Consider the following 21761-nt stretch of genomic DNA (forward strand, 5'->3'; position numbering starts at 1 on the left):
TGCGCCTGAAACAAGATTGACAGGGGCAATTTTCCCAAAATAACACCCGAAATTAAAAAAAAAAGTATTTTGGATCCTGATTATGAGATATTTCGGACATGACATCCCTATTTTAAAGTTGGGTATATGCCGCTTGGAAACCTCGGGAAGTGCCGTTTCCGGCCACCTAGAGGGTTTGTTAATCCCAAAATTTTCTTGTACGCTTCGCGCCAACTCATGGTAGCGCTACGCTTAGATAGTCAACGAGGTCATATCCCCCCCCCCCCCCACTCGGAAGTACGGATCGCCGCCCATGCATATGACACCATTTTGCATTTCAGCCCTTCTTTGAAAGCAAAAATTGTACACCCCTCCCCTTAGACCCATCCCCCCAGGCGATCATTCATGCCTGGCGCCCCCCCCCCTATTGGAAAATCCTGGATACGCCCCTGACTTGTGCATATGGTATTCGACCATAGGTGAGTTGATTTAATTTCCTTCAAACTGTCTTGATTTCAAGTTTACATGTGAAGACATTCAAGTAAAACTTAACAACATGTTTGCAGTTTTCATGAAAGATTGAACATAGAGACAGTTGTGTTACGGGAATTGATCCCTTTTTTTTATTTTCTGGGATGGTTCGGGTGTGGTAGTGGATGAAAGACACGAGCCGACCACGTGTTTCTCTTATGGAAAAGCGAAATAACCACAAGAAAATCATGAAGTATAAATTAAGTAAATATGTAAATATAAATATATATCAAAACAGAACTAGTATTGTTCGATACAGGTGACAAACGCCCACAATGGAATTACGACCTTCCTTACCGGTTTCGAACCTATGGACATACAATCAGCGTCCATAGCCTAGTGGTTATGATGTCCGCATATAAAGCGGGAGGCCCGGGTTCGAATCCCGGTGGAGGTTGGAAGTTTTTTCACTATCTGGATTTTTCAACTCTCTAATATTTCAATTATATATATATTCATATGCCTGTTTCGTTTACCTCCATTTCATTAACAAAGTCTGTTCAAAGTATCTCTTTTGAGATCCGGCTTTAGGAATCACAAATGATTTCGAGTTGGTCAGCATCATGTTTGATCACTAGAGTAAGGCAAATATGTCACCAAAACAGAAACAATATTTTATATTATATTATTGCTCGTATTATATATATATATAATACGAGCATATATATATATATGTGCGAGCATATATATATAATACGAGCATATATATATAATACGAGCTCGTATTATATATATATATATATATATAATATATATATATTATTGCTCGTATAATATATATATATAATACGCTCGTATTATATATATATATAATTATATATATATATAATATAATATATATAAATTATATATATATATATATATATATATATAATTCTATATTATATTATTGCTCGTATTATATATATATATATAATACGAGCAACGATCGACAGCTAGGCAGTGAGTGTTTCGGCACATGCATACATCATCCAAGCAGCACAAACGTATTATTTTCTACCGGGACTTTCGCGATACAGCCGACGTTTACCAGCTTTGAAAAAATCAATGCATTGCGCAAGAAAATCATTGATCCGTCTGAAAAGCAATATTTTGTTGGTACGACTTGTCGCGGGGGTAACGTAAACAAATCCTTCAAGTAAAAAAAATAGGTTCATAGTTTCCAAACTGAAATCAAATAAAATGGAAACCTTAATATATTAGTATTATTCTAGCAAATATGCCGACTTTGTGTTCGTAAAATTGTTCCAACATTGAAAAACAATATTTGCACACTTTACCCAAAAGAAAATTTAACCCCTATCACAAAATGGTTGGGCTCGAGACATGGTGCCAAAGGTTATGTTGCAACTCGATGTCCGCACCTATTTTATACTGAATCATTTTACTTGATGTAAAAAAAATCTTGGCAAGCTGCCAACAAGAAATTCCTCTATTAGTGCTGGTATTGCGTCAAAGAAAGTTATGGCGTGTATACTAAACGCTTTACGTCATCGTGGCACAACCTTTGTTACCTAATCGTCCGACCGCATACTTTGCTTAGTCTCCTGCGACATATGTTTGACAGGAAAATATCGTTAATAATAATAATGGGCTTTGCCAATTATCTGGACGTCTTCAATATATTCGGATATATGCGGGCAGCTACACTGTGTACTACTCAGCTATGCCTTACGTAATTCCTTCATTCTCACTGCATTGGTCCTTTGTACACACAACCAATTTTAGAAGATACAACATAGTTTATGCCGATACTGAAATAAGCAGCGGCAGAAACCATAACTGATAAAAATAACTTTTACACCCCAAGTTAGTTGTTTATTTACATTTGTCGTCGTTTACCCGGGCTAAGCTGTCCTAACCTCACCTCTCATGAGGGGCTTGATCAAGCTCGGGCTAGTCCCGTTCCCACGCAGAAAAAGAGTGGAGCAATTTGCCCTCCTCTCGATCGGTCGATCAAAGGTGAAGCAAGCCTGCGTTCGTGGGAGCGGCCTATAACTGAATTGCTCTTAACACCAAACTTGGTGATATGTACATCTTCACACTGATGTTGACTTTCCAAAGTATCAACTAAGACCCCGGTCGCACGTACATTTTTTTCAGACATAACGATGGTCCGACCATGGTCCGACCATGGTACGGTTTGCGTGTGACCGCTCTTTACTATGGTCTGACGATCGTCCGACCATCGTCCACTAAAGATGGTAATTAGCATCGTTAGCCCCGAATTATTCATGGTCCGACAATCGTTAGCAGTAAGAACCATGCGTGTGACCGCAATTGCGTTGTCCGACTATGCAGTTTAGCGTAAACACTGACCTTGGCCGGAAATACCCGATTTCAATCCCTTGACATAGCGACGCGTGCCTAGATACATACGATTTAAACAACACAAACCTGCACTGCACTGCATATTATACACTAGTCTAATACATGTACTGTACATACACACGTACGGTTTCTACCACAAAACAACACAACAGTCAACACTCCGGACAATTCGACAAGACAACTCGCAATGGCGGCCACAGCACGCGGTAAAACTTTGGAGGAACAAGAAGTCCTGACACTAATTGATATATTTTGGGGGAAGAAGATACAGAGTATGGTAGACAACACCGTCAGGAAGAAGGAGGTGTTTAGGAAGTGTGCAGAGATGATGGCAAAAGAGGGATACTTTCGGACGCATACGGAGATGAGGACCAAAGTCAATTATTTAATGAGACGGTACAAGCGACAGACGGAATCAATAAAAGCGCTACGGCAAATTGAGCTTCAATCGCCATCATCTACTACTTCATGGACGTCGCCGGGGGGGGGGGGGCAGATGGAGCAACTGATCCCCATTTCAATGTCGAAAAAATGATAAAACCTGTTGTTTTAGCATGGTATTTTGTCAGTGCTCTTTTGATCTTTAATACACGTCAGCTTCATTAACTCGATTATAATCGTAGTAACATTCAGGCCTACTGATTCAGCTACTTATATAATTTGGCAGATGCAATTAGCTAGATTTGCCTATAGCCTATTGCAAGCCTACAGTTGGCCACTGCGTAATAAAATACATATTGCCTACCTAACCGCACTCGATGGAGTGTCACGAACCGTATGCACAACGACGTCGACAACGTTCGTTCTCATCCTTTCTACGATTCGTCCTAAGCTGTTGCACGAACAGCATGTTATGAAGCTAAGCTAGCAATCGTACGTGATACGCGCTTCCTATAAATAACTATTACACTGCTAATACATGTGCACAACGATGACGATATTTGTTTTTAGACCACTGCACATCTGGCTGTCTTACAAAATATGAAAGTTTATATTGTCCATCAGTTAAGTTCGTGAAATTTATTAAAGTCCAGACATTGGACAATAAACCAGAATCATCCTACTGGAAAATTGTAAAAGAGCACTATGTTTGTCTTTCTGATATAATATGTAAAGAACATGTAAAAGAATTCAAACAGGAAACAAAATCTGCTGATAATATGATATCATATGATAATGATGAAACTGTCAACACATTGCACCAGATCGCATCTAAGGACCTTCAATTGTTCAAAAATATCTCAAAGGGGAGGGGGACACCCCCTCCCCTTAATAAATTGAATACAGTTGTTTCTGAACCTGGTCCCACATAAAACAAAAGTGTCTAATGACTGTTTTCAATTAAAATGGTACATCTGATTAATCTGGTGTCTTTTTGCATGGTTTACATATGTTCTTAAAGTTCAAAAATGATCAGTAATGTGACAGAAATAATCATGTTTAGCTTCGTACCTCATGCACCGGACATGGATGAGTGGACCCACTTCTCTAAAACAAGTAGGATAATGGACCATCAAGTGATGCTTTGGAATGAGAGAATGAGCTGGGAATACCTCACAGAACTTTGAATGATGTTCATCCATAAGAATACTCAATTGAGCTATTAACCCATGAGTTGATTTGGCTAAAACATCATATCAATGCAATCTAATAACTTCAACAGCAGCTGAAAGGGCATGTCCCCGGAATATGGAAAGATGCACAACTGTATAAAACTGACCCCCTTTTGACACCTTGAACATATATAGTTTCAAGTTGTTCTGCCTATTGCACATGCAAATTGTGGGAATCTTTGTCTCTCATTTGAATGTTTTTCTTTGCTGTAAAGTAGTTGTGCATCTTCACGACTGGTCAAACTAATGGCGGCCATAATGACTTGCTGAAAAGCTCTCTACAAAAGCAAATGAGTAAGCACCAAAAATTGTCTGCACTAAACTGAGTAATAATACCTTTTTTGTAATGTCCACTATAGGAAGTAGAATACCAAGTTCAGCCACGTAATTTATATCTTTCACTATGTGTTTGAGAATTGGATCAAACCCATATTTCTTTATATATTCCCCGTGTTAAAGGGCAGCACAGTGAATGTTATTCAAACTATAATTAAACCTTGGAGGTAGATTTTTTAAACAAAATAAAATGCACCTATTTTGTGAATAGATGTTTTTGTTCCTAAAGGATTCACTGTATCAAAGTCATCATAGGAAAAATGCAGCTGAAGAGCGTGCAATCCTGTTGTAAGATAGGGGTTTGCTGAAATTGGTTTGCATCACAGTAATCCTTGATGACATCAATGGGGGGCAAACACATTACCAAGGTTCAAGACTACTGTGAAGTTGGGGGTGGGATAAAATGTTGTTCATGGCAATGACAAGTACCGAATAATGCATTGTCCCAACATTTTAAGTACGTAAAAAAGTTCTTCTCTTGCCCTGCAGATCATAATACTTATTATTTAAATTTTGACTGGCTCTGCATTTCTCCTCCTCGACATGATCATTTCTCTGCAATTAGTGTTGATATAGGATACTGCAGAAGAACTGTTTCGAAGTATAGTTCCAAAATTTACAATAATTTTCCTATCACAGCAAGTGCCGAAGCCACAAAACCATTGGTGGGGGTCTTGGGCCCTCCTGCAGAAATTTTCTTTCATATTAGATGGCTTCTGTGGCCATTTCTTGTATCAAATGATACATGTTCCAGGATAGTTATCAAATAAACATGTTTTGGTGCAAGAGTTATGTCATATCACAATTACCTTTTTACTGCTTGATTTTCCAGGGGAGGGGAGTGCCGCCATTGCCCCTTCTTTGCAGAGGCTCCAGGCTTAAGGTCTGAGGTCAACAGAAATCAAAGTTTGGCTGAGAGCTTATTATCTGCAATAAAATCCAGACCTTTTTTATTGAAATAAATTACTTACATGACCTGTTGGTGTATGGTGGTCTTTAAGGCCTTCAAACAGGTTGGCCATATCAAAATTGCATATTTTCTTTTAGTGACCGTAGGTGAAGTCCGTCTGTGATGGTAGATTTAGGGATAAAAAATATAACAAGTGTATTAGATATTTGCCTTATTAAATATGTGATTATTTAAAAAGTCCTTTTCTTTCACCCCAAATCTACCATAAACCTGCAATACCGGTCAGCTCAAATGTTATGCTTGTCTTAATAACAACAATAGACCGATGCAAAATTTATAACCTAAGCTAGGAAATTCTCTTGCACAGATGAGAAAAAGGTCTTTAAATGGGCTCAGTTATCTGCTGTATTGGTCACAACTCACAAATACAACATGATATGAACTAGGAAAGTTAAAACACCTTGACATTGAAGGCCACATTCACAATAGATCCCCAGCTTAAGATCAAATCTCTGACAAAGGAGCAAACTGACCCCTCCCAACTCCCACGCCCCCCGTGAACCGTGGGGTATTAACTTTGGATCTTCTGACATAATAAGATCCCTCAAGAGAACAAGAAACAGGAATTTATAAACTATCATGTTAAAAAAACACAGCCTTGTTCTTGAATCTTTGGCTGATTTGTTTGAATGGTTAGCACTCAACCTTATTCACACTAAAAAATTGGTTGAACTGATCTGCCGTTATTCTGGTCGCTCTCACGGTCTAAATTTAGGGCTTTGATCTGGATCTGATATGCATAATTTACACTGGTAATACATCAGGATCTGATATCCTGAAGGTTCTCTGATTACTGATTCCCCTGTCTCAATTAAACCACACCAGCTCTTCAAATATTTCCTACAACTGTAGGGGTGTAATTTATGTTAAAATATGACATTTGAACAAATTTTAGTAATTTTTCGAGCCCAGTGAGGTATGAGGTATTTAGATGGTTCATGCTGTATTGTGTTATGTCATGGAAAACATGGATGCTTAATGTCAAAATCCTAACTCACTTCTGAGATAAAAAAAGGTGAACCATGATTTTGAGACAAAAAAGTCAAGTCATTATGATAACTTATATTAACTTGGTAACCAATTTCGAAACAGGATACCCTCTGTACCTACCAGGGCACAAAACCAACAAGTATCGAGCCGTACACAGATGCCCCAACAGAAGTCTAAGTTCTCCATAAATGTAAACGTGTGGTGATAATGCTGATAAAACTCCCAAACCAAACAAGAAAGCAGGAGAATGTAATGACGTCCGAATCTGCAGGAAAGATGAACCGTTTTCAGTTTGATAATTGTACATTAGGCTATTTTATTATCAACGTTGTCCCGATTAGCCTAGCCTATGGACTCTGCCTCCCCGACAGTCTCAGGCTGATAATGTAAATAATCAGAATCAGTTTATGAAGTTTTGTCCAAACAAGTTGTGGGTATTGGATCTGTGAAACAGTAATTTATCAATTCATGAAACTAAGCAACTCGTCCTCGTGTGCAGCTATATGGTTTCCTATTGAGTAGGAAATTACATTAATATATTTTTATGAAGCAAAGTGCTGACAACTATCAGGGTGATATTTCAAATTCTTTGAATTAATGTAGTTACCTATCCTGTCCTGTAAAATTTAAAAATAAAAGTTAATAAACTTCCAGAACGACTTACAAAATAAACCCTCGGAAAGAGATTTTTGGATTATCTTAATAATTAACTATTATTATATAAACTCACATCTTCTGTCATGGTATTACGAAAGGCACTTTTATCAAATTACCAGCCTTCGTCACATCTGATGACGTCATACGGTGTAATATTATCCTCAAACGCAGTCTCTAGATCCACCCTGGTCAGGTTGTATGTATGTCAGCTTTTTAAAACGTCATCAGTAGTCAATGGAGTAGATAGCCTTCTTTTAAGGTCCCGACATGCACTCTGACAGACATTGGTGAAGTCGCAGGTGTCCTTCTCCCATTGGATGACTCTACACCAATGATCGCCCTGGCCTGCGGTGAATAATTTCAAAGAAGCTTGCATGCATCCACCCAATGTCACCAAGAGGATGATGATGTAGTTCCTTTTCTGAAACCAACCATACGTTGCAGTCTTCGTAAAGAAATCGTCGATGTTCATATCTGAAACAAGATAAACCGGTAAACAACAAACAACATCATCAACAATACAGGTGATACTCGCTTCAAACATAGAAGCATTATCGCATGTGAATGAATATCAACAGAACCGTCACATCTCAAACCCCACCTCACCACCCACCCCCATAAAAACGCGTACAGCTATAGGACAGAAGATATCAAATAAGGTAAAGTGATTTGCTATTGTTAAACGACGTCCAGCCAGCCGTCCAGCCAGCCAGCCATATATCGATCCATCCATACATCTATCAGACCTTTAGGCGACGGTTCATCTAAAAAATAAAGCACTTATACGGACACATTTGACATAGGGAGACATATATACTGTCGCCCTAAGTTCTGCCTTTTACTTTTGAACGATGGACTGGTATTCTGCGAACATTGTAAGAAGAGACTAAAGGGGAATAAAATATTTTTGCTTTTATTAGCATTCATAAAAATTAATTAAAACCTTGGTAAAAATATGATGCATTGAATATAGGCATTCTGATATTGAATATATTTGCGTACAAATACAGGACTTTCGGATACATTGTGATGTCTGCCTTTTCTATGAAAATCGATGTGTATATCTTTATTATAAAATCATCCTTTAATACTTAAGACCAAAAAGGAAGAATACATTAGCTCCTTTAAGAAAACAATGATCAAGAAAATGCAGATATATTGCCAATATTGCACTGTTCGGTTTCGTAATGAGTAGCCAGTGCTCTACAGTATAACTTGACGTTTTCGGCCGTACGGCTAGCAATACGCGAACGCCGATCGCATACGTACATAGCTGGCCTTTTGTCCTAGTAGACATAACTCAAACTGTAAGGTACAGTATTAAGTCGAAAGGAAGCGATTATTGGACATTGAACTTCGAAAAGAGCTTTACTTGTCTAATACCGAATAATTGTGAAGCATTGATTGTGTTTTCCGACTACGTATACATTCATATTATGTCGATAGCTTAATAACTCAACAAGAAATGTTTGCAGTACATTTTACAGGGAAATACGAAATAGACGTGAAAGTTTAAAAGAATAAATATAGAAAAGATGATTCTATATTCTATTTAACCGGTTCTTATGTTATAATTGTTGTTTATAATTTCATTGAACATTTGAAACGCATATACGCTCTCTGTCCGTCTTAACGCCGTTGTCGACTGCTCTCTTAAAAGAATCCGTGACACCAAGTTTGTGTGCGTGCGTGTATGGGTCTGTGTTATGGGACGCCTCGCTTATTAACAGCGTTCCTTCACTTTCACAATGCAAAGAAAAGATTAAAAGCAAACATTAAGACTGTCTCGTCTCTTCGTTTTTCATTGAGAAAGTACTCAGAGATCGTGAAACCTAGGTTTTTATTGGAGGCCAAAGGTCATTTTAGGTCAACAAGTAGGTCCAATTTAGAGGGAAACTTGTGGATGTATCGCATATTTAGTATGTGGAGTTTCCATATTGAGAAGAGGTCAAAGGTTATTTGAAGTCATCAGAGGTAAAAAAAAGTCAGGACACTTGGCAACTAACACGACAGGGGCAAATTGTGTTTATTTTGGGTGTAAACTCATTACCTTTGTGGTGTTTAATGGCCCTTCCGTGTGTCCACGCGGATCCTTGTAAGCATGAAATCATTCAAATATCAAATTGCTAAGATTGCTAATAACGTTATTGAAAACGTCTAGCATATATCATATACTGATATCAGTTGACTGTTAAATGTGCTCTTGGTTCGTTAGCAATACGTGATCAAGAGTTACAGACGAACTAACACGTCGTAAAACAGGGAACTCCCGATTGGTCGGTTGTAAGGTTAAACTATTCCATACGAAATCCTTTAATAAGTCGAAATGTCATATCATATTGAGATTATTGCCGTAGATCCAATTTGTTTAATCAAAATAATGAACATGCCTGGTGTGGCAAACTTCCCTTAACGTAGTCTTGCCCTTCAACAAATCTGCCTGTAAGGGGAATTCGCCTTAAAACCTGGTTTTGACAGATTTTCGAAAGAGTTTGTGAGGGCGCACTCATATTAATTGTAACAGGCAAAGTAACAGCAGAATGCCAGGGTCTTGAACAAGACTACCCTTAACGGGAATTTGTTTTCATATTACGTAATGAGAACATATGCATTAGCTTGGGCATTTTTAGTGACATATTTCTTAAATAATGATTCCCTCAACACCTATTCTATTGCATTTTGATTCCTCTCCATGCATTCCATCTCAGCGATCTTAATAGTATATTTTTTGATACTATTTGTGTAGTAAATATTCACACATTCATGAATATGTGCCCGTTTTGCCAGAATTTTGGCCCGTTCCCAACTGCAGAGTTCGTGGGAATGAAAAGTTCAGGCAAGAACATCGTCTTTGTTTATCCCAAACATTAATTGATTGCATGCGTGGGCAGGCGCGTAGCCAGGAATTTACCAAGGGAGGGGCGAAACTGTAGATTCGGCATTGCAAACTATCTAAGCGGAGCCCCACCATGATTGGCGCGAAGCGTACAAGAAAATTTTGGCTGTAAATGCCTCCCAGATCGCTGAAAATTTTGGGTTTTGGAAACCCCCCAGATGGCCGGAAACGGCCCTTCCCGAGTATTCTGAGCCACATGTAGACAGCTTTGAAATGAGATCTCATGTCTGGAATTTTTCATAATTAATGAAAAAAGTTAGGACAAGTATCTGGAGCACCAGATACAGACCAGCCGGTGGTGCCTATTAAATAAATGATTAACTCAATGCTAAATATTGTTTCCATGTTCTTGTAGAAAACGTAAACTCCGCAAAATACAATTAGTTGTGATTTTGTAGTTACGTGAGATCCGTTATAACCGCCGAGGTGGTTAGGCTATTTGCTATACACTTAACTATGGTAGGATATTTTTTTTTCGGTATTTTTGGAAATGCTAGAAAATACTTTCTTTTCCCCCCGCTTAACACCAGATGTGGTCTTACGGTATATTCATAAATGGATGCACTAGAGCTTTGTTTACATGACATTAGTTGCATTTAGTACGATATGCAAGTTTGGCGTGAATTTTTCGAAAGTGCTTTGTGTCACAACTTCCGTGGGATAATACAAAATGGCACCCTCTAGCGCCCCCTCTGTTGCGACCCCGGGTTTTTCCTTTGGCCTTCAAAGCCGATAAAAATAAAATTTTAGATAGATTCAGGGAAGTAAACTCAAAGGACCAAAAGACTACTGAGAGGTTTCTGAAAGTTAACAAAATCGATATATTTACAATGATACGATCTCTACTGATTTGTACAAGGATTATTGGTACTAGAAATTTGGAATATTACAGACAGATTTTACAATATTATACGGCCGTTAAATTTTTAAAAGATTACTTAACTTATCTTACGCGGCGCGTGCCGGCTCTCGGTTCCTTTCGTAGCTGTTCTGACCTCCTTGCGTCACCAACAACGATGTCGGGATTCTCCCTCGTAGGCTGGTATCCCGTGACTTGGTCAGGAGCAAAACCGTTCCCCGCTGGTCCAATTCGACTCAACGTTTGTATCCCAAGGATGGCTTCCTCCTGGGTGAACTCCGGAAAACTCTGCCGAAGTCACGCCTGTCCCGGTTAAACGACGCACCAATCTAATAAACAAACAGTCCACCGGTTCCTCCGTCCGTCCCCTCGATTAATCTTTTATCTCAGATGAATTTCTTTTTACAATAGATCGGAAAACTAAACTCCTCATCACCGAAAATATCTCTTATTATATATAGACGGGTTTTATCTCCCGAAAGTTCTTTTCCAGGAATCCTGACGGAAAAACATCGAGAATCATCCATGTCTCGAAGATACGACTGATAGTTCAACGTTCATTGGTCGACGATATCCGGTCACCTGCTAAAAATAACTTCCTGTATGTTCTGGAAATTTGTACTCGCTAATACCGAATAGCGCCATCATTTCTCGTAGCTTCCAGAAAAAAACGCACAAGTTGTCAGTCACGACGAGTGACCTACTTATCACCCTGACCAGCATATACTGAATACACGTACAATGAATAAAGTCGTTCGTGACACTTTGCTCGATCTTTCGTAAAATTTGAAAGGTGTATCCTACCACCTTTCCGTACACAATTGGTACACAATTGATTTTCAGTTTTTTTTTTCTCTATACGGTCAAGTGAATAAGTTGTACATTGAGTATAAACTCATCGCGAATGCAAAAAACGATGTGGGGATTTCCAGCAGACAAATGTTTTCTTTGCGGGATTACTGAGTCAGTTGAAGGGAATCCCGCACCTTAGTGGGAACACTGAACTGAAGTCAAATTCATACGAAAGAAAACGTTTACTAACCAACATACAATACAAATATAAAAGAACGTGGAATGGCAATATTGTTCAAAACATTTCCCGCGAGGCTGATTTATTACAGCAACCTTCCCGCGCTGGGCCGTGGGTGTCCGTGTGACACGTATACCCTGAAGCTTGCGAAATAGCCATTGTAAGTGGGTTGGGGACACATCATTACTCGTTGGTATTGTGACTAAAATTGAAAGCACGCTCTCTGAACATTTTCCTTTTGTTTCTGAAACTTTTCTTGTGAAATTTTACTCTTTTTTTTTTTTATAGATGTACTTATTTGTCCTTTGTGTTTTTGTTTTTCGTCCCGTTTTTTTTTTCTATTTTTTTTTTGTCCGATTTTTTGCTGGATTTCCCGCGTGCATCGCGGATTTCCCGCGAACCTGGTTAGGACGGTTCGCAAGGTTTTCCAGCCCTTGTCACTCGTGCCTAATGCAATATGATGTAAATTCACCCGCTACGAAGGTTAACGGCCGTATGTGTACTAGCTAGCTGGATAGTGCCTGTGTCTCGCGCGATAAAAATAGATATAAATGAAACTATCAAAAGTACGATCGGGAGTTGGAAACGGAAAACAGTCATTGGTCTGGAATGCGGAACTCTGGTAATTTTTACTAAGTATGACACTGTGATGTGTTGGATATTTTGAACAGTTATGAACTGGATTTTCCCTAGTCTCAAACAGATTGTTTCTGTATGTTCGACCCTCCGGCTATGGAGCTGTTTTTTGGAGTTCCTATCGAAAATAAGTGCCGGTCGGAAAAGTCACTCAGGCAGATTGTGGCGGTCGGTAATTCAGCGTGCTGGTCGGGCCCGACCGGCGCCGACCGGCAGCGGCAGAACCCTGAAAATACTATCGATATCATAAAAACATTAATTAAAAAAATATATATATGCTCAAGGGGGGCGGCTGCCCCCTTCGCCCCCCCCCCCTTCCTTGGCTACGCGCCTGTGCGTGGGCATGTGTATTGTCCTTTTCGTTCAAAACTGTATACATATTTAAATGTATGTATGCAATTATGTCCCTATTGCAGAACTGGTTTCTTGAATTTATTGCACGTTATAAAGAACTTCAAACTTTTCAAATATTTAAATAAAAAGGATTTTCTTTAAATTAGATTAGACGAAGAAGTGCGAATTCGTCTCCGAAGGTTACCCGGACACGTCGATCTGTGGACATAGGCATGCGCGCAACCTGAATATACAGGGTCATGGTTTCGAAGACACAAAGAGTAAGTAAATAAGTTGTTTAAATAACAATAAGGTTTGCATAGTTAGTACACAACAAAAAAACATAAACGTAGAAAGAACTTAAATATGATCAGAAGGCCATATCTGTGAGAGGTGATAAACTGTCCTTGTGTGTATCTGATACATTCACAACTTGTCAAAAACTCCACCTTAAACGACTGTGCCGATTTGGTTGGTATGTGCAATATGATATGAGCTGGTGTCTCGCAGACCCCACATAATGAAAGGTCAAATATCAGGGGTCGAAGGTCAAATTAGGGGGAAGGTACCGTACCTTTTATTCTAGTATGACTTGTCAGAGATAAAAGTTTGAAGCGGAAGCGCAAAGTGTGACTTTTTGCTCTGATATAAGGACAAACGTTGAACTAAGATTCAAAGGGCCTTTCCAAGTGGAGACTATCAAAATGCATAGTATCAATGGAAACTGACGTCAAAAATTCAAGGAATAAAATGACAATCGCTATTTCAGTGTTCAGTTCGGAGTTCATGAGTGGAGGTTGTGAAGATTAAAGATGTTATTATGTAGCCTATCATCAATTGCTCATGAAGGGTGTTTGCCTTCCTAAAACCTCTTGAAAAGGTCCCAATTCAATACTAAAAAGATCGTCCGTCCGCCAATATCTTATATATGTAAACTTTGTATTTTTGTGTTTGTTTTTACTTATTGCACAGGCGTCGATGATCACATTTGGATGTCTTGTGTTGACCGTCATATGTTTTGTGAGTTACCAGTTGACGTGGAATATAAGCAAACTGCATGTAGCCTATCCAGGTAGCTCATTTTACAATGAGCTACTCTTCCGCGTACCGGCCATTCCTCTGGGCAGAGAAAATAACAGCTGCTTGGTCAAAGACGGCGAGAGCGCTACAAAAGGACCACCTCAAAGACAGCGAACACCAAAGAGGAGATGGGAACGTTATTTTCAACAGGTTAGTGTGGTAAACCATGGTGCTATAAACTGTTTATAGCTCCATGGGTAAACTAATAACCTCCTTTTTTTATATTATTGACAGCTAATCATTAATCTCGTGATGTCGTATTTCTCCTTACTTATTTGAGAACCGTGTAAAAGTAAGAGGACCTGACGTTTCGATCCTAGCAGGATCTTCTTCGAAGGCTGAATGACAAGTATAACAGTAACAGAAGGGACAAATACAAGCACAGAATACAGACAGGTTAATGAGCAGGGTGAACGCAAAATAGAAAGATGTAAGAGGATTAGTAGAGAAGGGATGGAGAGAAGAAAGAAACCAACTGGTGGAAGAGGAGAGAGAGGTGATAAACAGTAAAGGGACAAAGAGATGATTAAGGAAAGAGGGTAGGAATAAACTTTTATATAAAAAGTTTATTTTATTTTAATTGGCAAACCAAATTCAAGTTATTACGATAGATCCAATGTTTAACTTATATTCTGTCCACCTGATGCCATCATTTTATAATCCATGGTTAAATTTTAGGTCCTGGATCGCTTTTCTGTTAACTTTTCATCTGAATTTCGAAATCCTTGCTGGTACGAGGGAACAGAGCTTCAGTGTGTGCCATATTTCTACCAGCTCGGCTCCTATAAGTGTGGAACTACAGATCTCTGGGACAAATTAACTCAACACCCGGATGTACTACCTGTTGCTAAGGAACCACACTGGTGGGCGTTGCGAAGATTTGGCTTCACAGATACTCCTATTCACAAAGACCTTGGTGAGTTATTAAACAAGAAGCAAATGTTCACATAACAAGACACAACAGTTCTTGCTCAGGCTTTCACTTTAATTACCAATTAAAGCATGACAGTTACAGTCATTGTTTCAAACGGCGCGTTGTAATTGGGTTTTAACTTTGAAATGTGTACGTATAGTATAGCGGGAACAGTACTCACAATACCTAGACGTACACGCATCCTAAGTTTGAAGTCCATCATAGTTCATAAAAAACTGTTTTATGCATTTTGTATCTGTGGATTTGTGATGTCATCATAAAGCTGCCTACTTAAAACTGACATTTCCCAAATGCAGTCAGCACAACAAATGTTTCGTTGATAGGTACATGAAATATCACAATTATACACTGTTACACAGCATTGACGATGTATGTATGATATTCTGCTCTATGGTATGATGGCACCTTTCTATGGAACGCCAAAAAGACAATAATTGTATATGATTATATAGTATTTTTTATAAGATAATATACTAAATTACACGATGATAATAAGAAACTAAACGATGATGATAAGAATCTTCACGATTATAATAACAAAGTACATGATCATAATAAGAAACTATATGTCGAAAATATGAAATTACACGATTATAATAAGAAGTACACGATAATAATCTAATCAGAACAAACACGTCACACACACGAACAACACTCTACAACAGTGAAAACAACAATCATATAACTTTTATGTTGAGTCATGAGGTCCACCTTATGAATAATATGCATATGCATACGCGTATTCATGCGGATATGCATACACTTGTGTTTTATATCGTAAGCAGTTCTACTAGTATCGTGTGTTTTGATTATTATTATCGTTTATTTTCTTATTATTAACGTGGATTTTATTGTTACCATCATGTAAACTCTTATTATAATCGTGTAAACTTAGTATACTTTGGCGCCTTTTCTTTATATTATTATTTATGTATTATTGTTTTCTATATATCATTATCATATAATATATCATCAGTTGTAGTCCTTTTGGCGTTCCATATCTTTTTCATCACGAAGTGAGCATTAACGTACGTTCTGGTTGCAGTGTTACACATTCGTAATGAAACAGGCCAAGACGACGATAGTTCTGTACAATGGTACTTAAACTTATACAAAAATCAATCTGTGGAGCTGATACAGAAGAACCCTAAGCTTATTTTTGGTAAGTTTATTGATGTTATTATCAACTTTGTAACAAACATAACAAGGCTGCAAGGAATAGTTAAAGGGATACTTTCGACGGTAAAGAGGGCGACAAAGAGAAATGTATTCCATCCAAGCTGTTGGCTTAGCCAAAAATGTTGTCCTTAACTGGATATATGGTTGATTGAATGCCGAGCCTATTCTGACTGACTAGACCTTCTCTTATGTTGAAATGTGATGCATTTGAATATTTGTATACCTATTAAAAACAATTCTCTCTGAATACATGATTGAAATATAATCAAGGACATCAAAGTTCAGTCCTGATTATATCATTCATTCTGATTTAAACAGATGAATTCACAAAATAGAACCGAATTTGTGATAATTATGTACTCTTTGTTTCGTATAGGAGACGCTTCAATATCCAACCTTTGGGGTCTTGGAATCTACAACTGGAAGGAGCATTTCCCCAATCAGACCGATCCACCAGTCTTTTTGTCAGATTTAATTCACGCAGTCCAGCCAACTGCCAAAATAACCGTTATACTAAGAGACCCTGTGGAAAAGTACTTTCAATATATTCATAAAGCTTATAACTTCATGTAGGTTACCTAATTCCAGCGTCCATGATAATATTCTCTCATAGATGCAAACCCACCATTTTAGGCATTATTAAATGTTTGTCGTGTTGCCCTGTAACGGATTATTTGCTTTAAAGCAGCATTTTGCGTTTGGTCGCCGTTTTCTACTTTTTTGACATGGCTATCGAGTTTTTTTACACATATCAATCACAAAACAGCACATTAAGATATTAGCCAAGTTTTTCCCTGCCAACAACGTTAATTGGCGAGTAATTAAGGATATTTGCAGATAATGAGAAAAGTGTCCACGCCAAATTTCACATTTAAATTCATCGTATACAGTCCCCCAAACCCACTAGTTTGAATTCAACCAATCAGAGATGCAGGTTTAGTTATGAGCCGTTGCTAAAAATAGATTCAAGACTTTGCATTGGTACAACCAGGGAGTTGTAATGGAACTCCTTGTTGGAACTGCCATATAGACTGTAAACAACTCAAGAATGGTGCTGTATTACGTATTGGTCAATGACGTTGTAGAGTTTAAATATTCATATTATGGGCGAGGTTCATTGGGATCCCAACGGAAAATATCTTGGAGAAAAACAAAGTTGAAAGTTGCAAATTTTTCGACTTTTATGCCACCATTTGAAGTAAGATTTAAATAGATAAGCTAGTTATGTATGTCGTTATGGCATAGTGGAGTTAGTGAGGTTGAGAAAAATCATAGAAAAGGACGCAAAATGCTGCTTTAATGTCTATACTAAGCGTGATCAACCAATCAGAACAGCGTTTTCACTCATGTGATATATCATTTAAAATTGTTGCTGTCTTATGTGTTGGGTCGTCATCGTGAGCTCAGGTTATAAGCACACGCGAAGACCGAAGTCTTGTGTTGCTTTTTATTACACTGTATGACCTATACATGCATGGAGATGTGTGGTGTTCGAGAATGGACACAACTGAAACAAGTTCAAATGTTGAAGAAGAAAAAGTGTCGCATTGAAGAATAAAAAACTAATTCAAACTGCTGATTCTGATTTGACATTCAACTATGAGCAGCCATAAAAGAAAATTATCCTAAATTCTTAGTAATAACACATTAAACATCATAAATTGACTTTCATATATACAATGCTAACATAACGGTTATGTAGAAGAAGGAGTAAAGAAGATAAGCCTATATTTTGTTTCAGATTGGAAGCGTACACAACAATAAAGAACTAGAGCCAGCGAGAGGAGAGAAAACTGACTTCACTGGGTGGGGGGGGAGGGTGCCCCAGCCGTATATTACTTAATTGCACAAGAGCAAATTATTTATAACGAAGAAAAAATATTTTGTTATTATAAAATTATTTTCCAATGTTGTCAACACAAGTTCCAATTTGGGTTTATGTAAGAGCTATTATTTTAATTTCTTTCCATTCTTAGATTATGGACTACTTACATGCTTAGAAGAAGTGTAACGCAAGACTCTAGCACCTTTGATACCTACACCAATCGATTAATCAAGAATGCAGCGAAGTGTGAATCAATACACACACCGTTGTACTGTGCGTTCACGAATGAGGCAATGCCGGTATCACCTCTTCGTAACGTAAGTAACTGTTGTTTAATAAGCTCAAGTTAATATGTTTGATTCAGGATAATAATCATGGTTGGAGGTATCGGTAGTCGTGTGGCTAGGCCAGTAGCAAGACCGGGCCATGACCCCTCCCCATCCGAATACAGACTATTGAGCCCCTCTAAACCCCAATATAGACTATCCCTACCTCAATATAGTCTATTAAGCCCCCTCTTCACCCCAATACTGTCTATTGAGCCCCATCTCCACTGACCCCAATGTCACCATTTATACTTAAGTGCGCATATTACTGGACACGAGTATTGTGCCTCTGCTTTTAATTTTGGTGGCTCTCCTTAAATCGTTGGTACCCCTCCAACACATACTTCCTAGCTACGGGCCTGGGCGTGACCTCACGTATATATGCTACCCAACTGAGGGTGTTATTGTATGTGCTCAGGTAACTGCAAGTTGCACACACTGCATCAGAGGGCTTCATCTCTATTCCGACAAGCTACATCATGCAACGAAGCCCTTTCATTGGCTGTAGACAAGTAACGTCAAAGATATTATAAAGGGATTGTAAGATTCATTCGGGCCGGAAGAAAATGGAAGAAACATGCGACTGTGCTTGTCATCAAATGAATTTTAGTGGATCTTTTTGTATATTTGTCATGGTTTATCTTTATATGTTTATCTAATATACAACTATTTATATGACTGCATATAATGCAACGACGCCTTGCTTGATATGGAGACTAGTGATGTTACAGCGATTTTAATTTGAGCTATTAATGTAAGATTCATCAGCTGACCAAAGAGGTTATCGGTATTGCCCCCATATACGCTAGAAGTTCAAATTATGGTCATTCATGTTCACATGGCCTTGTTACCACACAAGCAGCACTGTTTCATAGCTTTCCTCAACATTGTATATTTCCGCAGTAATACATAAATTGCCTCTATACTCTTCACGATGTCTTCGGATGACCGTTGGGAGTAAATTAAATTCCGTGATGTGTACTTTTGATCATTAAAACCTTAAGAACTTTTGATTTAATGTTGCTGGGATAAGTTGTAACTTTGCAATATACAGAAAAATTAATAACAATGAAGTAACACTGTAGTAGATTAACTAAATGACTGGTCCAATCTACACCGTTATTAAGTAGATCTATGTTTTTTTTTCTTACTTTTTTCCAAGAAATCTTCAATACGTATCTATATATGGTCGTAATTTTTCAGAGTTAAACAAATGCCTGACGCACTCTCATTCCAACTGATTGTGTTTGTTCGTCTCCCTTGAACCGGAGAATTAAAAAAAAACTCTGACACACATCTTAGCCAAAGATTGGAGATCTGTATAACTGTAACCATTTCTGTTGATTTGTTGAAATGAATGCAGCACTATAGGATGCCATACAATACTATTTATAAACGTTCGTGGTAGGCCTTTAAATTCTTGTTTTCTTCTCGAGTTTGATTTTGGATCAGAGGGTATGACCTAAATTGTCAGAACTACAGTTGTTGTTGTTGTTGTACAATTGTTCAGCCTCCGCTTGGACTATAGTACTCTTGTAACGGTCTACAACATATTAACATTTTTGTGTGTGAACTTGTGTGTTAAGTTACACTTTTGTTTTTTAGAAACAATACACTTTGTTTAACGATTGAGAATGATATCCAAATCCACCCAATTTGACAAATTTCATCTTAAGAAGCAAGGACGTATGTCGTTAATATTTTCTATTCCATAATCAACAGAAACTTTACGAAGGAGTGTTTGTCTTGTACCTGCGAGAATGGATCGAGGTTTTTGGATCTAAGAATATCCACGTTCTGAGAATAGAAGACTGGAAAAGTAATCCGATCAATGAATTAGAACGATTGATAAAATATCTCGAATTAGGTTTGTTGCTTTCATCAACTTTATTTTTTAAGGAATTTGATTCTTGAGAATATATACAATCGTTTAAACGACGAAGTCTACAAATTTATGTTTTGTTTAGCTCGAAATCAACTCGAAATTGTTGGGTTGATCTCGAATGAAAATCATGAGACACATAGAAGAAAGTTACGACATAAAGATTCGGAAATCCTTGACAACGATGGAAATAGCTCCAATCAGGAGTTGTTGCTTTCGTTACCCTCCCCCCCCCCCCCTCCCTGCTTGGTGGCAAAGAAACGAATACCTTCGATGTACGCTGGCCAAAAGGGACATTAGAAAAAAGTTGATAACTCGGGATGTATTTTTTTCAAGTTTCTGAAGTTTCACAATTTAAGGAAAAATTCATTAAACCAGTGTGATTTCATGCATTAGATGAACAAAAGTGATTTAAATTTTTTTTTTTTTCATATTTTTTATTATTTTATTTTTTTATTTTTTATTTTTATTATTTTTATTTATTTTTATTATTTATTTTTTTATTATTTTATTTATATTATTTTCATATATTTCATATTTTTTTCTCATGTGGGTGTAAATGTAATGCACAAGTGTATCAAAGAATGGGCATGGTCCTAGCTTGCCTTGGCCTCATTTGCCGGAAGAAGGGGGAGTGGCATGCATGTGGGCCCTTCATATTTTAAATTTTGCTTAGACAGATGATCCATCGCATTTAGTATTCTCCTTATCTTTGTTATTCTTTTTTCTCTTTTAGACCCTTTACCTACTGAGACATTAAACTCCATCGTAAGCCGGAGTAAGATCAATGTGAACAAATATGCAAAAAAGAGAAATATGACAATGTGGCAGTCTACACGAAAAAAATTGCAGAAGTTTTACCGTCCGTGGAATCAACACCTCTCTGAATTACTGAAAGATCAGAAATACACTTGGGATTATTAAAGCGAAAAGTCTGAGATATAAAAAGTATATGCATTAAACCTGGATAACGTAATCAAGTATAAAGCTTCATATTTTAGTATAGTTGTTTAGATTTAAAGTTTGGAAATTTTGTGCACTTTGTTTTATTGGGGTCATGCATGTACCTAAACTTGTGATGTCGAACAATGGGCTATAACCCAACAACTGTTCTTGTTTGATCAATGGATCGGGTAAATTTACCGTAATGCTGGTTTATTTTTAATTGCAGAGTTATGTTCGAAAGGTATGATTGGGTAACTTTTTTCAATTGTAGATGAGTTTCAAGTGCATTTGTATCAAGGCAAACGATAAAAAACAATAAATTACTACGCAGTTTACTTTCTAAGACTTAAATGATTTTATTTTTTTAGATTTCATGTAGCTCAGTACCAGAAGACGTTATCAAATAGTTCTTAGTTCATTTTTTTCGAG

The 21761-nt window shown here is 37.7% G+C and overlaps 1 protein-coding gene across 2 annotated transcripts in view; it reads left to right on the forward strand.

Moving 5' to 3' along the window:
- The window catches only part of LOC139964141 (carbohydrate sulfotransferase 15-like), a 49414-nt gene extending 27653 nt beyond the window's left edge, over positions 1-21761 (forward strand). Inside the window, exons 2-9 of one of the 2 annotated variants that reach the window (XM_071965515.1) lie at positions 13334-13442; positions 14134-14391; positions 14920-15157; positions 16221-16337; positions 16731-16923; positions 18331-18496; positions 20228-20372; positions 21124-21761. In XM_071965515.1, the coding sequence (XP_071821616.1) occupies positions 13422-13442; positions 14134-14391; positions 14920-15157; positions 16221-16337; positions 16731-16923; positions 18331-18496; positions 20228-20372; positions 21124-21311 (1326 nt within the window). In that variant the 5' untranslated portion in view covers positions 13334-13421 and the 3' untranslated portion in view covers positions 21312-21761. The remainder of the gene's footprint in view (positions 1-13333; positions 13443-14133; positions 14392-14919; positions 15158-16220; positions 16338-16730; positions 16924-18330; positions 18497-20227; positions 20373-21123) is intronic. The other variant, XM_071965516.1, reaches the window with a different exon arrangement.

The sequence above is a fragment of the Apostichopus japonicus genome, chromosome 22 (assembly GCF_037975245.1).
Source record: "Apostichopus japonicus isolate 1M-3 chromosome 22, ASM3797524v1, whole genome shotgun sequence".
Lineage (NCBI taxonomy): Eukaryota > Metazoa > Echinodermata > Holothuroidea > Aspidochirotida > Stichopodidae > Apostichopus > Apostichopus japonicus.